General features: G+C 32.7%; 1 protein-coding gene across 1 annotated transcript in view; it reads left to right on the top strand.

Moving 5' to 3' along the window:
* The first annotated feature begins 4,599 nt into the window (after positions 1–4,599).
* Positions 4,600–17,635, top strand: part of LOC120349720 — a 68,791-nt gene continuing 55,755 nt past the window's right edge. Inside the window, exons 1-3 of the mRNA XM_039420255.1 lie at positions 4,600–4,847; positions 9,622–9,789; positions 14,224–14,373. Of these exons, the coding sequence (XP_039276189.1) occupies positions 4,624–4,847; positions 9,622–9,789; positions 14,224–14,373 (542 nt within the window). The 5' untranslated portion in view covers positions 4,600–4,623. The remainder of the gene's footprint in view (positions 4,848–9,621; positions 9,790–14,223; positions 14,374–17,635) is intronic.

Raw genomic sequence — 17,635 nt, 5'->3', positions numbered from 1 at the left:
ATGGAAATTATATTTTCACTGTTCACTGTCACTGTCAACCCAATTCGACTTAGTCCGCTCGATAGAATTGTCCATTGAAACTCGAAGTGCCCGGTTTCCAAATTTAACCTGAAAAATACATGTTTAAAAAAAATGATATTAATATTAAACTTGATTGATTCGATGCTCTGCAAGTTATGTACAGTATAAGTTATTAACATCAATGGAAAACACGTAATTGAATAGTTGAATGTTCTGCCTTGCCGTATAACATCCAATGTAATTTCTTATAAGTGAGCAAACTTTTATAGGATATTTCGGGATGCACCGTTGGAGTTTAAAAACTAGAAATGTTCACTCTCACTAATGGATAGGAGGTTTTCAAGTAGTAATATTTTAATACAGAATAAAGTTAATTTTCAGTTCGATAATGTCTTTGATAATGTACATAATGAGTGCTCAAGAGCTATTTTGGATCCACATATTTCAACTAGAATCATTCAACAAAGTTTGCCTTCACTTATAAATAAATACCAGGTTGAATTTCCAACATACAAAGTATCTCATGCCTTAATTAATATTGATTATCATACTAGAATTTATAAAGTGAGAAAATTTATATTCAGTATAAATTTGTATATCTACACCTTCTGTTTATACTTTTATTCAGCTTGGATGTAAGAGAGTTGGAAGGGTATTTAGTAACGTTCTGGTAACAACTCATGGAAAAATAACGAACGTAGCAAAATTCCATTCACGTTATTACTCCGCCTTCATAGCACTGGGATATTGATTAAATGCGCTCCTGTTTACTGGAACTTGCTTGCTCGAGTATTATCCTGATTAAACTCTGCTACCTGAGTAAATAAATCTAATTATAAGTAGACTCACATAGGCTACGCTTCCGAGCTAAGAGCATAGGAATGAATTTTCCTTTTTGTAAACACTCATTGGTAAACATGGAAGTTTGTGAATCATTTTCAATTTTTCATTCTGCCCGTAATTATTTACTTTGAATAACATCCGCTGTTGATAGAAGATTATTACTGATACCTTGAATCCTTCTCATTGCTTAATTAGAATCAATAAGAATTTTTAAATATGATCGTCTAGTGAGGTCCACGTTATAATGGCAGTGATTGATTAGCAATGGTATTGCTATCCTTGTCTATCATTCAACAAAACGGATAGCGCTATCTCTTTCTCGCTGTGTTCTGTTGACAGATCGTCTTTTAACAATGTAGAATTAATAATTAATTAACAAAATGTTTCATCTTAATTATTGTAAAATATCATTCCAAAACGGTTCCTCCCCCGAAATTTGATTCATATAGGCCAACTCAAGTGAGCTCCACGTTATAATTGCAGTGGAGAAAGATAGGATAACAGCGTTGCCAAATCTCTGCCTTGCCACTACATAGTACAGGTTGATACCGGTATTATTATATGATGTAATATTAACTGTTCATTATCGTATTATATTTATCAAGAAAATATATTTCTCAATGATTTAATGATAGTCTACATTTTCATAATTGAGATTAAATATTTACAAATAAAAATAATCATTAAAATACAATAGTTTTTGGCGTGACTGGAAAAAGAAGCCGTGGCTCCAGCCACGAGTACTAAAAATAAGAAATACATTTTTTAATCTAATAACAGCAGTACAAATAAAACAATTTTGATGATGGATGATGGTTGAATTTTGTCAATAGATTTTCACATTGCTAAGAAATGATCTGACAACGTTGCGGATCTAGAAAAGGATACTTTGCCGAGTGATAGACAAGGACAGCAACACCAATGTTGATCATATACTGCCATGATAACGTAGAGCTCTCTGTAGTCCAAAAATAAATCAAATAACGTATGTCTGAGACGTTTGATGCCATTTATCAATAGAACTTCATCCTTTATCTCTTTATTTCCTCAATAAAGCTTCCTTTATGGTATTATCAAAGAAGCAACTCGTTTGTACTTCAGCCGACCCATTTTTATCAAAACTAATTGGATGGATAAGCCTAATATTTCTGGCTTAATGAAACAAGAAGGCAAACACGGGTTTGTATATAAGACAAGGCAGCTTGTTAAAGCGATAGGACGAGGTAGGCTGTAGGCAAGGATGGTATACAGCTATATACTCTATTCTTGGGCTGTAGGCTGGTGGCAAATGGATGCTTGAGAGCATATCAGATTGTAGTGCATTACATCGTTTTACGGTGATGTAGCGCGACTAGCAAAACGCCAGGTAAATGTTTGCTCAACGAGCGATAGTATTGGAAGACGCCGGAGCGTCGTGCAACAGAAGATGTAATTAACTTCTATCTGGCTATGAGTTGAGTGGCGGCGCATAGAGCAGGAGGAAGAAGGAGAGCTTTTGTTCCGGAAATGAAGTTCCCTGCTGCCTCTCTATTGTGCCGTTCGCCTATCTGAGCTCACCAGTCGGCTCCCCCTTCCCCTTTGACACCTCCTTAGCAGCACACCCCCACCCCCATATTCACAACCATTGTCACCCGGCTCTAATGCAAATTATATTGAACTTGGACCTTGTTTTTACTGGCGTGCCCGATCGGTAAATTTCAATCTCTTCGACTACTGCTAGTCGATTAGGCGCCACTACCTCCACCTTTTCTTGTGATTGAAAAAGCGTGCACCTTTTATGCCATCTGCTGGTGAAAAATACTGCCTTTTCAGAAGAAACGGCTGTTGACATTTGGCTTGGAAAACGTTTTCTTTTGCAGTGTAACAATGGTCTAGAGTTTGTTGTCGAAAAGTGAATAACTGGGTTGTACCAGAATTCAATTTGTGTATCTCTGGTTTGAGAAATACGAAATAAATTCTAGTGCTTATTGTAGTTTCTCTTTGCAATTTTTCTATCTCTTCTGCACAAACATTGTTTGACTCCAACCAACATTCAATCTCGGCCACAAAAAAACTACAAAAACTCACCCACATCTTTCTAGTAGCAGAAATTTCGAATCATCAATTGTACTACCTACTATATAAGGAATTGATTGTACTACTACAAATAATAACGACTTGAAAAATGTATGTGTTTAAACGAAAAGACTTTTAGCGTTCCTTGGTAGTTTTACCACGCAGAGCTACATGGCGTACCAGTTCGAACGTACAAAGAAAACTAACAACAAAGCTTGCCTTATCCTTTGATTTTTTTACTCTTCGCCAATTTCTATTTCATTCACACAAGCTCAAAATCACACCAATAATTCGGAGAGAAACAACAATATTAATCTAAAACAGTTTCTCTCCCGAATTTGGATTACTAGGTCAATTGATTTAACGCCAATTAAAAATTAAACTTGTGTTCAAATCGACTGTAATCATTTTTTTATAATTATATATTTATACATTTACAGATACAATATCATTCTCAACTCAATATGAATGATTGAGAAAGGATATTCTTAAAGCCCAAAACTATTCCTTTCCCCAAATGTTGATAGAAACAGTCCAAAAATAGGTTACCGATATGATAATTATCATTCCATAATTTCTATCCAATTTTGAGTCCAAAATATTATATAAACCAGAAATTTAAGATCCAGATGAGTTGAAACCAAATCAAATGAAAATATTCCTCCAAATCATCACTGTTAACTGGAAAATACTGTATTAACTGAAAAATCTTGAAACTTGAAAAGAAATTCAGTATTAGTGGATTATGTTATTCAACTTAATCTATATTGTGTTTGTGGTCTACAAGACGAATGTTTTTACTTGATTATAATTATATATACCATAAATTTAAAATCTAATTGAGTTGAAACCAAATCAAATGAAAATATACCACCAAATCATCACTGTTAACTGGAAAATTTTGTATTAATTAGAAAATGTTGAAACTTGAAAAGAAATCCAGTATTGGTGGATTGTGTTATTCAACTCAATAATTTATATTGTGTTTGTTTTCTACTATAAGAGTGTTTTCAATCTGATTGTATTCATTGTTTGATTTGTTCTATTCAAATTTTTTAAAAGAGAAGATTAAACAATATTATGAATTTGTTATTAGGAAAGAACTAACATTAATTATTATTGTTTGACGTTGTAATGCATTTGACGTTCTCTTCTGCAATAAAACATTTCAATTCAATTTCAATTATTGCCAATTAGAATATTCAAGACATATTACAATCTCTTTATAATATGACATATTATTAAAAATATAATTAATTAAACATAATCACTCATACATATACTTAAATGAAATTAAAATAAAATATAAAATTTAGGCATCACCAGCAAAAAGAAAATCTTTGCCCGCTGGTGAGAGTTGCAAAACAGTAAAAAACATTAAAGAAAAACATAAATATTGCACAAAATTTAGATTAAATTTAACTAATAATAATTAAAATGGAAACTTTAGAACAGCAGAATCATAAAAATCAACAAATATTGTGCAGTGAAAAGACTATAAAATGAAAATAAAAGAATTAAAATTAAATTGTTATATTTAAGGTTAAGAAATATTCCCTTTTAATCCACTAATTGTCGCTGTTTTTACTCATTTATTATCAAAAAATAAATCAATACCTTTTTATTTATTTATTTATCTGATTGTATTTTATAATTTAATTAATGTTTTGTGTTTGTGTGTTGCAGTAGTTAGTGCTTGCGAGCATGAGCCTGAAACTGGACAACCTGGGAAGCGGCGAGCAGATCACAAAACTGTTTCCCAAGTGTCGGCCGCGTGACGTCAACCTCAACCCACTGCCTCTGCCGCCCGACAACCACCATGTCACCGCCCCACACACCCCTGTCGTCGTCGCCGCCGCCCCACACCAGCAGCCGCCCCCGCTCTCTCTCGCTGCCCTAGTCATGGACTCTGATCACCAGCCTGATCGGTGAGGCACTCTATCATTAATATAATACTACAGTATAATTTTAAGGGACCACGCATTCAATGACGCTGAATGATACAACGCCGTTGTATCTGAGTGATACAATAAAAGAGGTTTCAAAACCTTCATTTTAAACCGAGGAAAAATTAAAAAACTTTGGTTTCATATGAAAAACTTATAGTTTGGCGAGACCTATTAAGGCTGTGCTACTCCTAGGCTAAAAATAAACTTACTACTGGTGATATTTTTTAAAGTTTTTCGATTATGGCTTCAAGCCATAAAGATAAAAAAGCTTTCGCGGGAAACATTTTTTTCCGATCATTACTTTTTGAGATATGAGCGACTGAAGTTTAAATTTTCAAGACAGAACATTTCAAATTCGGTGAGAGATAAACCCAGGAGATTTAGAGGATTGATTCTTCATGGTATTATGGATCTAGTAAAACAAAAAAAAATCTAAAAATATCAATTAAGTTAAAGGTAAAGTTATTGAATTTACCAATAATGGCCAAAAATAACTCAACAAAATGTTCTTTTTGGTCATTTTTAGTAAATTGAATAACATTCACGAAAATTGATGTTTTCAGAAAATTTTTGTTTCACTAGATCAACAATACCATGAATAATCAATCCTCTAAATCTCATGGATTTATCTCTTACCTAATTTGAAATGTTCTGTCCCAAAATTTAAAATTCAGGCGCTCATATCTCATAAAGTAATGATCGGAAAAAATGTTTTCTCGAGAAAACTCTTTCATTTTGATAGCTTGATGATGTAAAAATCGAAAAACTTTGAAAAATATCACTAGTAGAAAGTTTATTTTTAGTCTTTGCACAGCTTTAATAAATGACGTTATATCTGTGTTGACGCTAAGGCCCAGTCCGCAATAACCAAGTTAAACTGTATTACTAATGTACCGTACTAATATTTTATCATTGCTATTGTACAGTAGAACTCCTTTATTGAAGTAGAAATAATTGTAGTTCTATAAGTAATTATTATCCGAATTAGTTGGGAGATTGGAACCGGACCCCATTTGTTTGAAATATTTGGATAATTAGAGTTTTCACAAAAAAAACTGAAAATTTGTAATAAAAACTTTGACTAAATATATTATAGTACAGGGTGATCAACATGTCCCTCCGCAGTGAAATATATAAAAAAACTCAATAACTCTAAAACAAGTATAACAGAGTTTTATTTTTATCCAACTTCATGACAGTAGAGCAGGAGTAAAGCTGGAGTAGCTTGTCAAAAGGGTTCTGTTCTAAACAGACACAATACTTTTTATACCGCTAAACCAGAAAGTTGCTACTGCAGACTTTTTGATCATCCGGTATTATTTAATTGTAACCTGTTAAATACTTTAATGTATAAAAATTTACTAAAACAGTGTTAATGATTTTTGAACCTATCTGAAATTCATGGAATTTAACGGAAATTCCGCCTATTTTTTCTATAAGTGATTCAGATGATCGGAGTTCGGGTAAATTGGAGTTCTACTGTACTAACTTTCAGTTGCACCAATTTGAAGTAGGGTAGTTGATCCAGATTTATGTAGCCTAGCTTTACTTATTGAAGCTAGAAACACACGAGTCGTTTCTTCAGACGTTGAATTATTTATCATATCCACTGCATGACAGAGTCAGAATTCTCTCTAAGTACAAATCAAGATACTTTCGTGATAAACCTTTTTTCAGAAAGAGAGCAATTCTTCATTGATTCATACAATAAGTACATCATAAAAAATCTGGTGTGGCGCACTCACACAACTTTCCTTGCCGTTATGAAAATTGATCAACTGACGCTAGTGTTCCCGCGCATATCAAATCTACTATTCTAAGATCTGAGACAGCTGGTGACAGGACAATAGCGCTCCAGACACACGGAGTCTGCTATCTCTTCATAGTGAATGATTTAATAGAATCAACAGTTGCCAACAGTTTGCAATTTAATAATCTTATTTTCTCACATTTCGAGCTTATTTTCAATTTTAACTGAAAATGTTACTGAACATAAATTGTAGAGATATTCATGCTGAATCTTTTCCACTAAATTTTTGTTTAAATTGTATCTGAAGCCTGATAATTGAGAATCTAGAATCAAACTTTGCATTGATGGGGTGGTGCTTCTGAAATTTTTACAGATATGGGACTTGTGGCAGTAAATAGAACTTATCAATGACTTTTATAGGTATGAATTTGATCAAAATCGTTGGAGCCGTTTCCGAGAAAATCGCGAAAAACCCTGTTTTTTACAACATTTTCGCCATTTTAGCCGCCATCTTGAATTGCATTTGATCGAAATTGTTCGTGTCGGATCCTTATAGTGTAAGGACCGTACGTTCCAAATTTCAAGTCTTTCCGTTTATTGGGAGATGAGATATCGTGTACACAGACGCACATACACTCATACACACACACACACACACACACACACACACACACACACACACACACACACACACACACACACACACACACACACACACACACACACACACACATACAGACCAATACCCAAAAACCATTTTTTTGGACTCAGGGGACCTTGAAAAATATAGAAATTTAGAAATTGGGGTACCTTAATTTTTTTCGGAAAGCAATACTTTCCTTACCTATGGTAATAGGGCAAGGAAAGAAAAATGATAGGGAGAGAAAAAATAAGGTAACCTTGTGCTATTCCTCTCCCAAATTTAGATAAGGTTACACATAGTCCGAAATAAGTTAAGTCTTGTAGTTGTTAACTTCACAAACTTATCAGTCATTAATTATTTTCACAAAGTAGATTTCATATAACCTTTCATATAACAGTATTATTGGATGACAGGCTAATCACCTGGCATCACGGTTCTGTACTCGAGATTTACTGTACTCGTATTTTATAGTCACCTCCTTTATAACATTCCCAAACGACCGCCCTGTAGAAGAATCTATCAGCCATCAAATCAAGGATAATAATCATATATATATATATATATATATATATATATATATATATATATATATATATATATATATATATATAAATGTCTGTTTGATGTTAGTTTGTTTGTATGTTTCTTTATTTGTTTGTTTGTTTGTTCCCTATAGACTCAAAAACTACTTGACAGAACGACATGAAACTTTGGGAATATGTTGTGTGAATATGGGGGATGGTTTCTGACCAGAAATTTAAATAGGGGAGCTAATAATAATCATTCATTAATCTATTTTACAGACCTATGTTTTCGAAATTTTCGGCCGAGCGGCTACCGAAGAACAGAAAGATGATCATGATTCAAGATCATATTGTGATGATAATGATTTACCATCTAAAGTTACCAGCTGTATAATAAACACGTCACCCTGTGATAAATTGTGAACTGGCATTAAAACGGTAGTTTGGAGTTGAAGTTAGTGTAGTTGATTGGTACCAGCTATACCAGATAATCGTTCCTTAGAAGACCTATACAAATAATTATCACTCCCCTATCATTGAGAAACTGGAAAATGTTGGAAAAAATTATTCGCCACACTGCACAGAAAGCAGCTGTTTTCCAGTCCCTACGTAGATCTGAAAGACCTTGTTTGCAGACGACGTCAGAAAAGGGTTTCTTTCCGGTCTAGGCCAGAAAGTTGTCTCTTTCCAGCCGCTCATGGAAGTAGTTAATAAGTCATCCGCTAGATCGGGCGAGTGTCCACTTTCATCATCAGCTGAAGTTGCCATGATTTCAGTTCCAGTTTCGAATCAAACTAATTCGCTTCGCAACCAGTTTTATTCAATTATTTATTGTTGATTAGTGCATTCCGAATTTTTAAAAATGCTTGAAGATGACTGTGGTATTCCAGTGAAATTTTAAAAGAATCTGAAATCCTGACTGCAAATCTTCTACCACTAAAATCAAGAGATAGGTACGATAGCTTAACGAGTATTCTTTATTTTGTATTCTTTATTATTTTGTTAGCAATACCTGTAGTGTGGCGAAAATATCGTTCGCACCACGGGCAAAAATGTTTTTCCAGCTCTCAATCTTTTCTAGTCCTCGGCCTACGGCCTCGGACTTGAAAACCGATTTCGAGCTGGAAAAATCTCATTTCTGCTCTAGGTGCGAAATATACTAATTCACCTCATGAAAGAGAGTTGTTCATATTACATTCATTAATTACTGAAGAATGACAGACTAATTTACTTTTTTTTAAATTTAGCTTAGCTTATATTCATCCTAAAATGGAAGATGGAAAGAATATGAAATTCTGTGTAATTCATCGTACATCGCATATTTCCTGGACCATCTATTTGACAATCAACAACTATGAAAACATTAAATTCATCTTTGAAACACTGATTCAACCTATCTATATGTTTTTAATTCAACACTTTACTGATAGATATTACTACCAATTAATTGAGAAGAATATGTTTTAGTAATAATAAATGCTGCATGACTAAGCACATAGGAAGTCCGTATTGATATTTAAATGAAAATATTGATTGTCAGATAAATTTCATGATTCACCAAATAAAGTTAAGTGTGAAATGAGATACATTGACTTTTTTGCGGTACAAATTAATGATTATTATCATTATTTTTGCAGCAGTTAATTTGGATTTTCATTTAATAATAATTATTGATAATAATTAACTTGAACTATCAATACAAGGCTTCTGAATAAACTGCAATATTGATCTTGGAGTAGGCTCATTTGCTAGCTTTTGTACTTAGATCCAGTTCCTCATAACTTTCTGTGCTTTATGAACTCTAATTAATTATTTTTTTTTTTTTTTTAATTTCAGATCGGAGTGTGAAGGTGAGGAGAGCTGTAGTCAAGAAGAAACATCAATGGAGGAGAGCAATGAGGAGGAGGAGGAGGAGGACGAGAACTCGGTCCCTCCTCCAGACAACAAAGTTGTACTTCAGCTCTCGACCGGAAATAAACCAACTTATAAGCTTAGAGATTCTAGGTAAACTGAATTGTAATATTGGGATGATTTATTAATGGGCCTTTTTCGTTTGTTTGTTTATTTTTTTCTAATAGCTCATCTGAAAGAGCAAGTCTAAGCAATATTTTGAACAAGTTTTCAAGCAATATTGTAATATTGGGATGATTTATTAATGTACCTTTTTCGTTTGTTTGTTTTATTTTTTTCTAATAGCTCATCTGAAAGAGCAAGTCTAAGCAATATTTTGAGCATGTTTTTAAGCAATATTGTAATGTTGGAATGATTTATTAATGTACTTTTTTCGTCTGTTTGTTTTATTTTTTTCTAATAGCTCATCTGAAAGAGCAAGTCTAAGCAATATTTTGAGCAAATTTTCAAGCAATATTGTAATATTATTGGGATGATTTATTAATGTGCCTTGTTTGTTTGTTTGTTTTTTTTTTCGAATAGCTCGTTTGAGAGAGCAAGTCTAAGCAATATTTTGAATCTTCCCGCTGCTCCATGTGCCTCCGTGCTCACATCAATTTATTTATTATTTATCAGTTTATTTACTTTAATAAAGGAGAAAGAAAGATTTGATTCTACTCATCAACTGATATAAAAACTGACTTGTTTCTACTTGAAAAATGTTCAAGAAAAGTGGATAAAATTAAGGAGTTTTCTAAATAATGCAATGTTTGATAGGAGTTTTAACCATAAATCGATTACGTTGAATAATAGTTTTGATTTGATAAGATTCTCGAACTCATAAGGATCTTTGAAACTGAATTAAGAGCTTATCACTGTTAGCTTTCTATGTTGCTTTTATTTTGTAGACAGCGCTCAATTCAAATAGAGATTTGGAAGATCATGGTTCTTTGCTCTGGGTTATTTGCTGCAGTATACCAATAGATAACATATTATTGGCACAGTTATAGGTGAAACATAGTAATATAATATCTATAATGAAAACTTATCCAATAAATTTATTTTTATTATAGAAATTTATTACAATATTTTTTTTTATTTACAATAGAAATTTATTTTTGATTGTGATTTTTTGTATTTTGATTTCTTTTATGTATATTGTGTTAAATTGAATAAAATTATTGATTGATTGATATTTTGATATCACAAATTTACAAAGTTACGAGTATATCAGACTGTATTCCAGTGTTTTCTTGTTGGATACACGATTCATTGATTTGTATCCGATATTGTACTTGATATATTTTCCATTGGCAACAATATTGAAGCCTGTCACTTTGTATTTGTGTTTGATATTTGTACTTTGTTTATATGTGTGTTGTGTGTTTTGGATAGATTTGATTAGATTTGAATTCATTTAAAATTATTTTAAAGAGTTGGCTTGTAAAGAGTCACTTCATAAATGCAACCCCCATAGAAATATAAGAATTTCATCAAAGAAAATTAATATCAATACAAGAAGTAAAAGATGACAGAATTAGTAGGCTACAGCTCTGTACCGTACTTATTAACACATCTCCATATTTATTTATTTATTTGTGGATACAATTATTACAAATCATATAAATATGATTGGGAACGAACAACATGCTTGGCCCAAAACTATTCTATTCCCAAATTTTGATAACGACATGTCCAAAAAATAGGTTATGCTTGAAAGTTCAAATTCAATTTTTGTCTAAAAAATGTACATTCCCACTACATTCATTATTACAGGAAGAAATATTATTGTATTTTATTCATAATTATGATCTATTTATTCAATAATACACAATTAATTTGAATGATTGGTTCATTCCAGAAAGCATAAACCAGTATTGATCTAGTCCAGGAAGTGAAATATAATTATAGGAAGTATTTAGTTCTTATTCATTAATTGATTTAATTGTACACAATGCATAAAATGAATGGGGAAGGACCAACCGGTTCAGCCCAGAACTGTTCCTCCCCCGAATTTGGAATATACAAATTTTCATGTACTATTCTAGACGTTTTACATGTTTCAATTGAGAAGGAATCAAGTCAACTAATTATTTTCAAAATACAGAATGTTTCAGAAGTAGTGTCGAATATTTTAGGGTATTGTTCCTGGATGATAGGAGACTACAAATGTCGTATTTGAAGTGTCCAAAACTCAGCGGTTATCCTTATAGCTGCCATTTTGTTTTTTTCACAGGAATTTTTATCTCAAGAACGAAATGTTGTATTGATCTGAAATTCTGCATGAATATTTATGCTATAAAGACTCAAAAATAAAAATTTCGATGTACATATTCAAAATGGCGGCCATTTAAAATTTTTGATGGCAAATTTCACGAAAACCGTTCACTTAACAGAAAATTTACAAGAGACAAAAAGTTAGCAAATTTTATCAAGATTCCAAGGATACCTTTATTTATTAAGATTGGTCGAAGAATAACAGAAATTTATTCTTTTCGTACTGCATGGATGACCATGAACAAACAAGATCACCTGAAAAACATTGTAAAATCAGCTGAATGGCCATATGGAGCCATACCGAGTTTCAAAGCTTCATCTTAAATACAATTGGAATTGAAAATTTGATATTGATTTTTAAATGGTGAAAAGTGGTCATGCATGCAGTACGGAAAGAATATAATTGACCAGTCATGATAAATAAGGTATCCTTGGAATCTTGATAAACTTTGTTAACTTTTTTGTCTCTTGTAAATTTTTTGTAAAGTGAACGGTTTTCGTGAAATTTGCAATCAAAAATTTAAATGGCCGCCATTTTGAAAATTTACATCGAAAATGTTTTATTCTATTTTTTAAAGTTGAGTCTTTATAGCATAAATATTCATGCCAAATTTCAGATCAATACAACATTTCGTTCTTGAGATAAAAATTCCTAAGTGAAAAACAAAATGGCAGCTATAAGGATAACTGCTGAGTTTTGGACACTTCAAATATGGCATTTGTAGTCTCCTATCATCCAGGAACAATACCCAAAAATGTTCGACACTACTTCTGAAACACTCTGTATAATTGGGGGAGGTCAACAGGCGAAGCCCAAAACTGTTCCACCCCCGAATTTTGATTAATATACTAGTCCAGAAAGAAGGTTATGTTTTTCCACTGTAGAATTTGTGTCCAATTTACTGATTCAAGTCAACTAGTTAGTAAAAATATAGTCTGTAAAGTAATTTCAACAATGCCATTTTGAGTTCTTCGTTATTCTATTCAGTGAAATATGAACGTATATAAATTTATTTTAAAACACAAATTCACATCTAAAAAGTAAACAAATATAAAATTTTGATGATAATATTAAAAAGCTGAAGATTACACATTAATATAAGTTATGATAAAAATACTTTTCGTGAAAAATATAAACACTGAGGTTTTCGTGCTGGTTTCACATATACCTGGTTTCAGCACGAAACATGTCGTCACTCTGAAACGTGAGGGCTGGTCTTTTTCATATAAGAAAACTATTTTCTCTTTGATTCAATCTTATTTTGATTAAATTTTCTTCCTGGAGACTCTTTAAAGAGTATAGGAAATCGTCAAGGACTATTTGTCAAAAATAAAAGAATACATTATTATATACATCACATTCCACAATGTACATTACAATTTAATCCTCCCAAAAGCCTCATTCTCCATCCATAAATTCTTGAATACTGTAGTAAACCCCGTTTGCTAAATATTTTTTCAATAGCTTTTTGAAAATATCCTTATTCTCATTTTCTCTCAAAGCTGACGGCAGTTTACTCATAAATTTTATACCCATATAAAAAAGCTTATTTTCATACTGAGCTGTCTTGTGGTATTGTGCAGAAAATTTACTCTTATTTCTAGTGTCATAATTATGTATGTCACAGTTTCTTATAAATTTTTTATCTCTTATATACATAACCACTTCGAAAATGTACAGTGCAGCAGGCACAGTTGGTAGTCGTAGATCTTTAAAATACTCTCTGCAGGACTCTAATGGCTTAAGACCTTTTATCGATCTCACAGCTCTCTTTTGCATTCTAAAGATTCTATCTAAATTTTTGAGACTGGAGCCTCCCCAAACCAATATTGCATACCGAATATGCGACATTATGAGGGCATGATATACTGTACATGTTAAGATAGTGTTCCCAGTAAAATCTTGAAATCTGCCTGAGTGCAAACACTCCAGATGATATTTTACAGCACAAATGATCAATATAGTTATCCCAAGACAAGTTCTGGTCCAGCAAGACACCTAGAAACCAGCAAGACACCTCTGCGTGTTATCATCCCTTGTGACCTCATAATAGATTCTACTACACCACATAATCATACTGTTCTAGGAAAACGATACTTTTTTAATGTATTGTAATTACTTACATGCAACGCTGTATCATTTATCATATCTGTTATTAACGCTGTTATCATTTATTTGTTCACTGTTATCACTATTCAATGTACAATGTATGTTATATGAATAAAGAGATTTGAATTAAATTATTGAATTTGTGAAACTTTTGTTTTCAGGATAATTGAGATAGCGGGCGGACGGGAAGTTTTCTGTCAGAGTCGCAGTAAAGCGCTGAGGAAATCTAGGTCAGAAGACAAAATGAATTCATCAGCTCGTAGAGTGAAATCACCTGACAGACCTGGAGGTATATGGGAGTTGCGATCCAGGTAAGGCATTAATTGTCAAACTTGGCTAAAAAATATACTTTCGTTCAATATATTTCTAGAATGTATAGGCTACTTCAAGTAATACCATAGATAAATATAGCATCATTGTATATTTTCTCCATGGTAAATATAATACTTATTAACCTGACATGAGAATAGCTTTTTACATTTTCTTATGTACAGTAGGTATCTCATCTAATAATACTCACATTCTGATAAAAATATTTCATCTAGTTTTGTTCTGTGAATCATTCCATAATCAAAATTTGACTCAAGTATGTTGTTATTTTCACAAGTCTTATGTACTCCATGTACATAATTAATTAATAATAATAAATAATTAATTATAATTAATACCTTCATCCAAGACATAACCTACATAATATTTGGACGATTTGAGACAAAATTTAGAAATAGAAGACGTTTTGGGCCATAGCCTATTTTTTCATTTCTGACTATTGTATTGTTTGCTCTATCCAATAAATAAATAATAAGAACGAGTTCAAAAACCATTTCAAAATCTAGAGGTGCGTACAGATTTATGCACCGCGAACCACTACCTCCTTAAACATAGCCATAGTGCATTCTGGTGACGTCAGCACAGGTAGGGCTCCTACACAAATAAAAATTTGTTGATTTCATCTGATCTATATCAGCTAGTAAATCTATCTATTTCGCCCACATCACTTTTATTGTAAAGAGTAAATAAAAGTCATTCATCTATCTAGTGTTTTTATTGGTGTAGGAGCCCTACCTGTGCTTACGTTGCCATCAACCACCTGTCATGCACTATGGCTTTGTTTACGGAGGTAGTGCGCGAACACGAGCAATTCACTTTTCATCAGCTGATAATATTATATCTGTATTTGTACAGGAACGGTAAGATATAAAAAGCTTGGCATCAGCCGATTGAACGTGAATTATTGCTCGTGTTCGCGGTGCGTAAATCTGTACGCACCTTAAGATCAACAGTCGACTTATTTTCAATGTGGACAATTCATTTGACCACTGATACTGTCTGATGGAAATTATAAGATAATATGAATGCTTGGATTGCATATTTTTTCAAATGTGACGTGAAGCCAGTTACATACTCATCGATTTTCGGACGTTCGATTTTTTGCCGTCCTTACTAATTCTACCAGATTGAACGGAACTTGGCAAACACGTGATGTGTGCAGATACACATCATGTCTATTGTTCTGTCTGCATACACTGTCATGATGTGTATCCGCACACATCTCGTGTTTGCCAAGTTATGTTCAATCCAATAGAATTATTTTATAAGAACGGCAAAATGTCAGACGTCCAAAAATCGATTTGTATGTAACTAGACTAACGCATTCATCACTGTGATAGACTATATTGTTAAGCTGTCGGTCCCGGCTGAAGTATGACAGTCGTAAGGCCAATATTGACGGCTTAAATGATATTCAATTCAATTCAATTTATCTTTTCCCTCTGAATACAATTCAAAGCAGTTACATAGAATCTTAGCAATAAAGTTTATACAATTCAAGAAACGATATAATATACTTACTAAAATCAAACAACAAAATATAGAACTAGATAAGATAAGATAAGATAAGATAATCTCTTTATTCAACACAGCATATAATACAATATACATTTGAATATCGTCTAGTCACAGGTCATTTCTTGAGGAATTGTTGAAAATATACTCACATCAATGGACATAAAATAAGCACCAGTACAAGACATCAGATACATAAAGAAGGTTTTAAAAGTAGTGCAGGACATAGAAATTTATTATTACTAGATGCTTCAATCATGTATTACAGAAATAATCATTGAAACTATAATAAGCTTTTGCAACAAGAAAGCTGTATAATTTCTTTTTGAATATATTCTTGTTTGTTAGGGACTGCAGCTCAATTGGTAAATTATTGTAAAGCTTTGAACCAATGTAAGAAGGCATTTTCTCATACAGTTGAAGCCTGTGCTGTCTTAAAGCTAATTTATTTCTGCCTCTAGTATTATGATTGTGGATGTCAGCGTTTGTGGCTAGATCTGAGATATGGTTGTGAGTGAAGACTAATAATTTGAAAATATAAATTGAGGGTAGAGTTAGAATGTTCAAATAGACGAAAGCCTCTCTACATGACTCATTAAATTTGAGTCCAGCCAAATAGCGAATAGCTCTTTTTTGCAATTTAAATATTTTTTGGAAGTGCAAATCTGCAGTGCTTCCCCATAACTCTATCCCATAAGCAACATGGGAGTGAAACAATGCAAAGTAAACCATCTTTGAAACAGATAATGGTACAAATTTTACCATATTTCTTATTACAAAAAGATCTCTACTCACTCTATTAACTATTACATTTACATGCTCATCCCACACAAACTTGAAATCTAGCTCTAGGCCAAGTAATTTCACAGAATCTGTATTTCGTATACAATCATTTCCTATAAACAAATGTGGCTCAATCGCACTGTGTCTCAGACTAAAATTTATTAGACTACTTTTTTTTGAATTTACTGTCAGGGAGAGCGAATTAAAATACTGAACAACTCTATTGCACACCAGATTACAATCAATTTCTAGGTCTTCCAAGTTTCTGTCCTAACTATACTAAACAATAAAACTCTTGAGCTATCACAATTTTATTCTTGTATAAAATCCTTGTATCAGATAGGAAAGAGCTTATATAGGCTATCAGTTACAAAACACTTCAAGTTTAAGGCTTATACCGGATATATTGAGGCGAGGTGGGACCTTCCCGCAAGGGACTCCCCACCAACAAAAGCCATACGATTTTGCTTACATTTTTTTCGTATATTTTTATGTTTCTAATTTTCAGAGCGACAATTGTTGAATCACTTTTTCATTCGTATCTATATCCCTTTGTTTCTAATTTTCAAAGTGACATTTGTTAAAGAATCACATTTTTCTACAACTGCGCGTAAAGAAAGAATTCACATACTCAATTCTCCTCGTAAAACAGCTTATTTCTGAGGAGAATCTACTTTTTCGCTCGCTAACCATCTGCGCATGCGCAGTAGATTTTCTTCACGCTCGCTAATCATTTGCGCATGCGCAGAAGAGTTTCTTTACGCTCGCTAATCAGCTGATGATAAGCAGCTTGCCAAAAGACAAACCACTCTCGGACAGATCTTAACCTAAAAAGTCGGTAATTGTACCGATTCTACAGCCATGATGTATATTAGTGTAGACGAATTATTATAGACTCCGCCAGATATAAGTGATTTAACAGGTTTGTGCAGTTGTAGAAAAATT

The sequence above is a fragment of the Nilaparvata lugens genome, chromosome 2 (assembly GCF_014356525.2).
Source record: "Nilaparvata lugens isolate BPH chromosome 2, ASM1435652v1, whole genome shotgun sequence".
Lineage (NCBI taxonomy): Eukaryota > Metazoa > Arthropoda > Insecta > Hemiptera > Delphacidae > Nilaparvata > Nilaparvata lugens.
The sequence above is the reverse complement of the archived record's forward strand: the minus strand, read 5'-3'. Positions and strand labels throughout refer to the sequence as shown.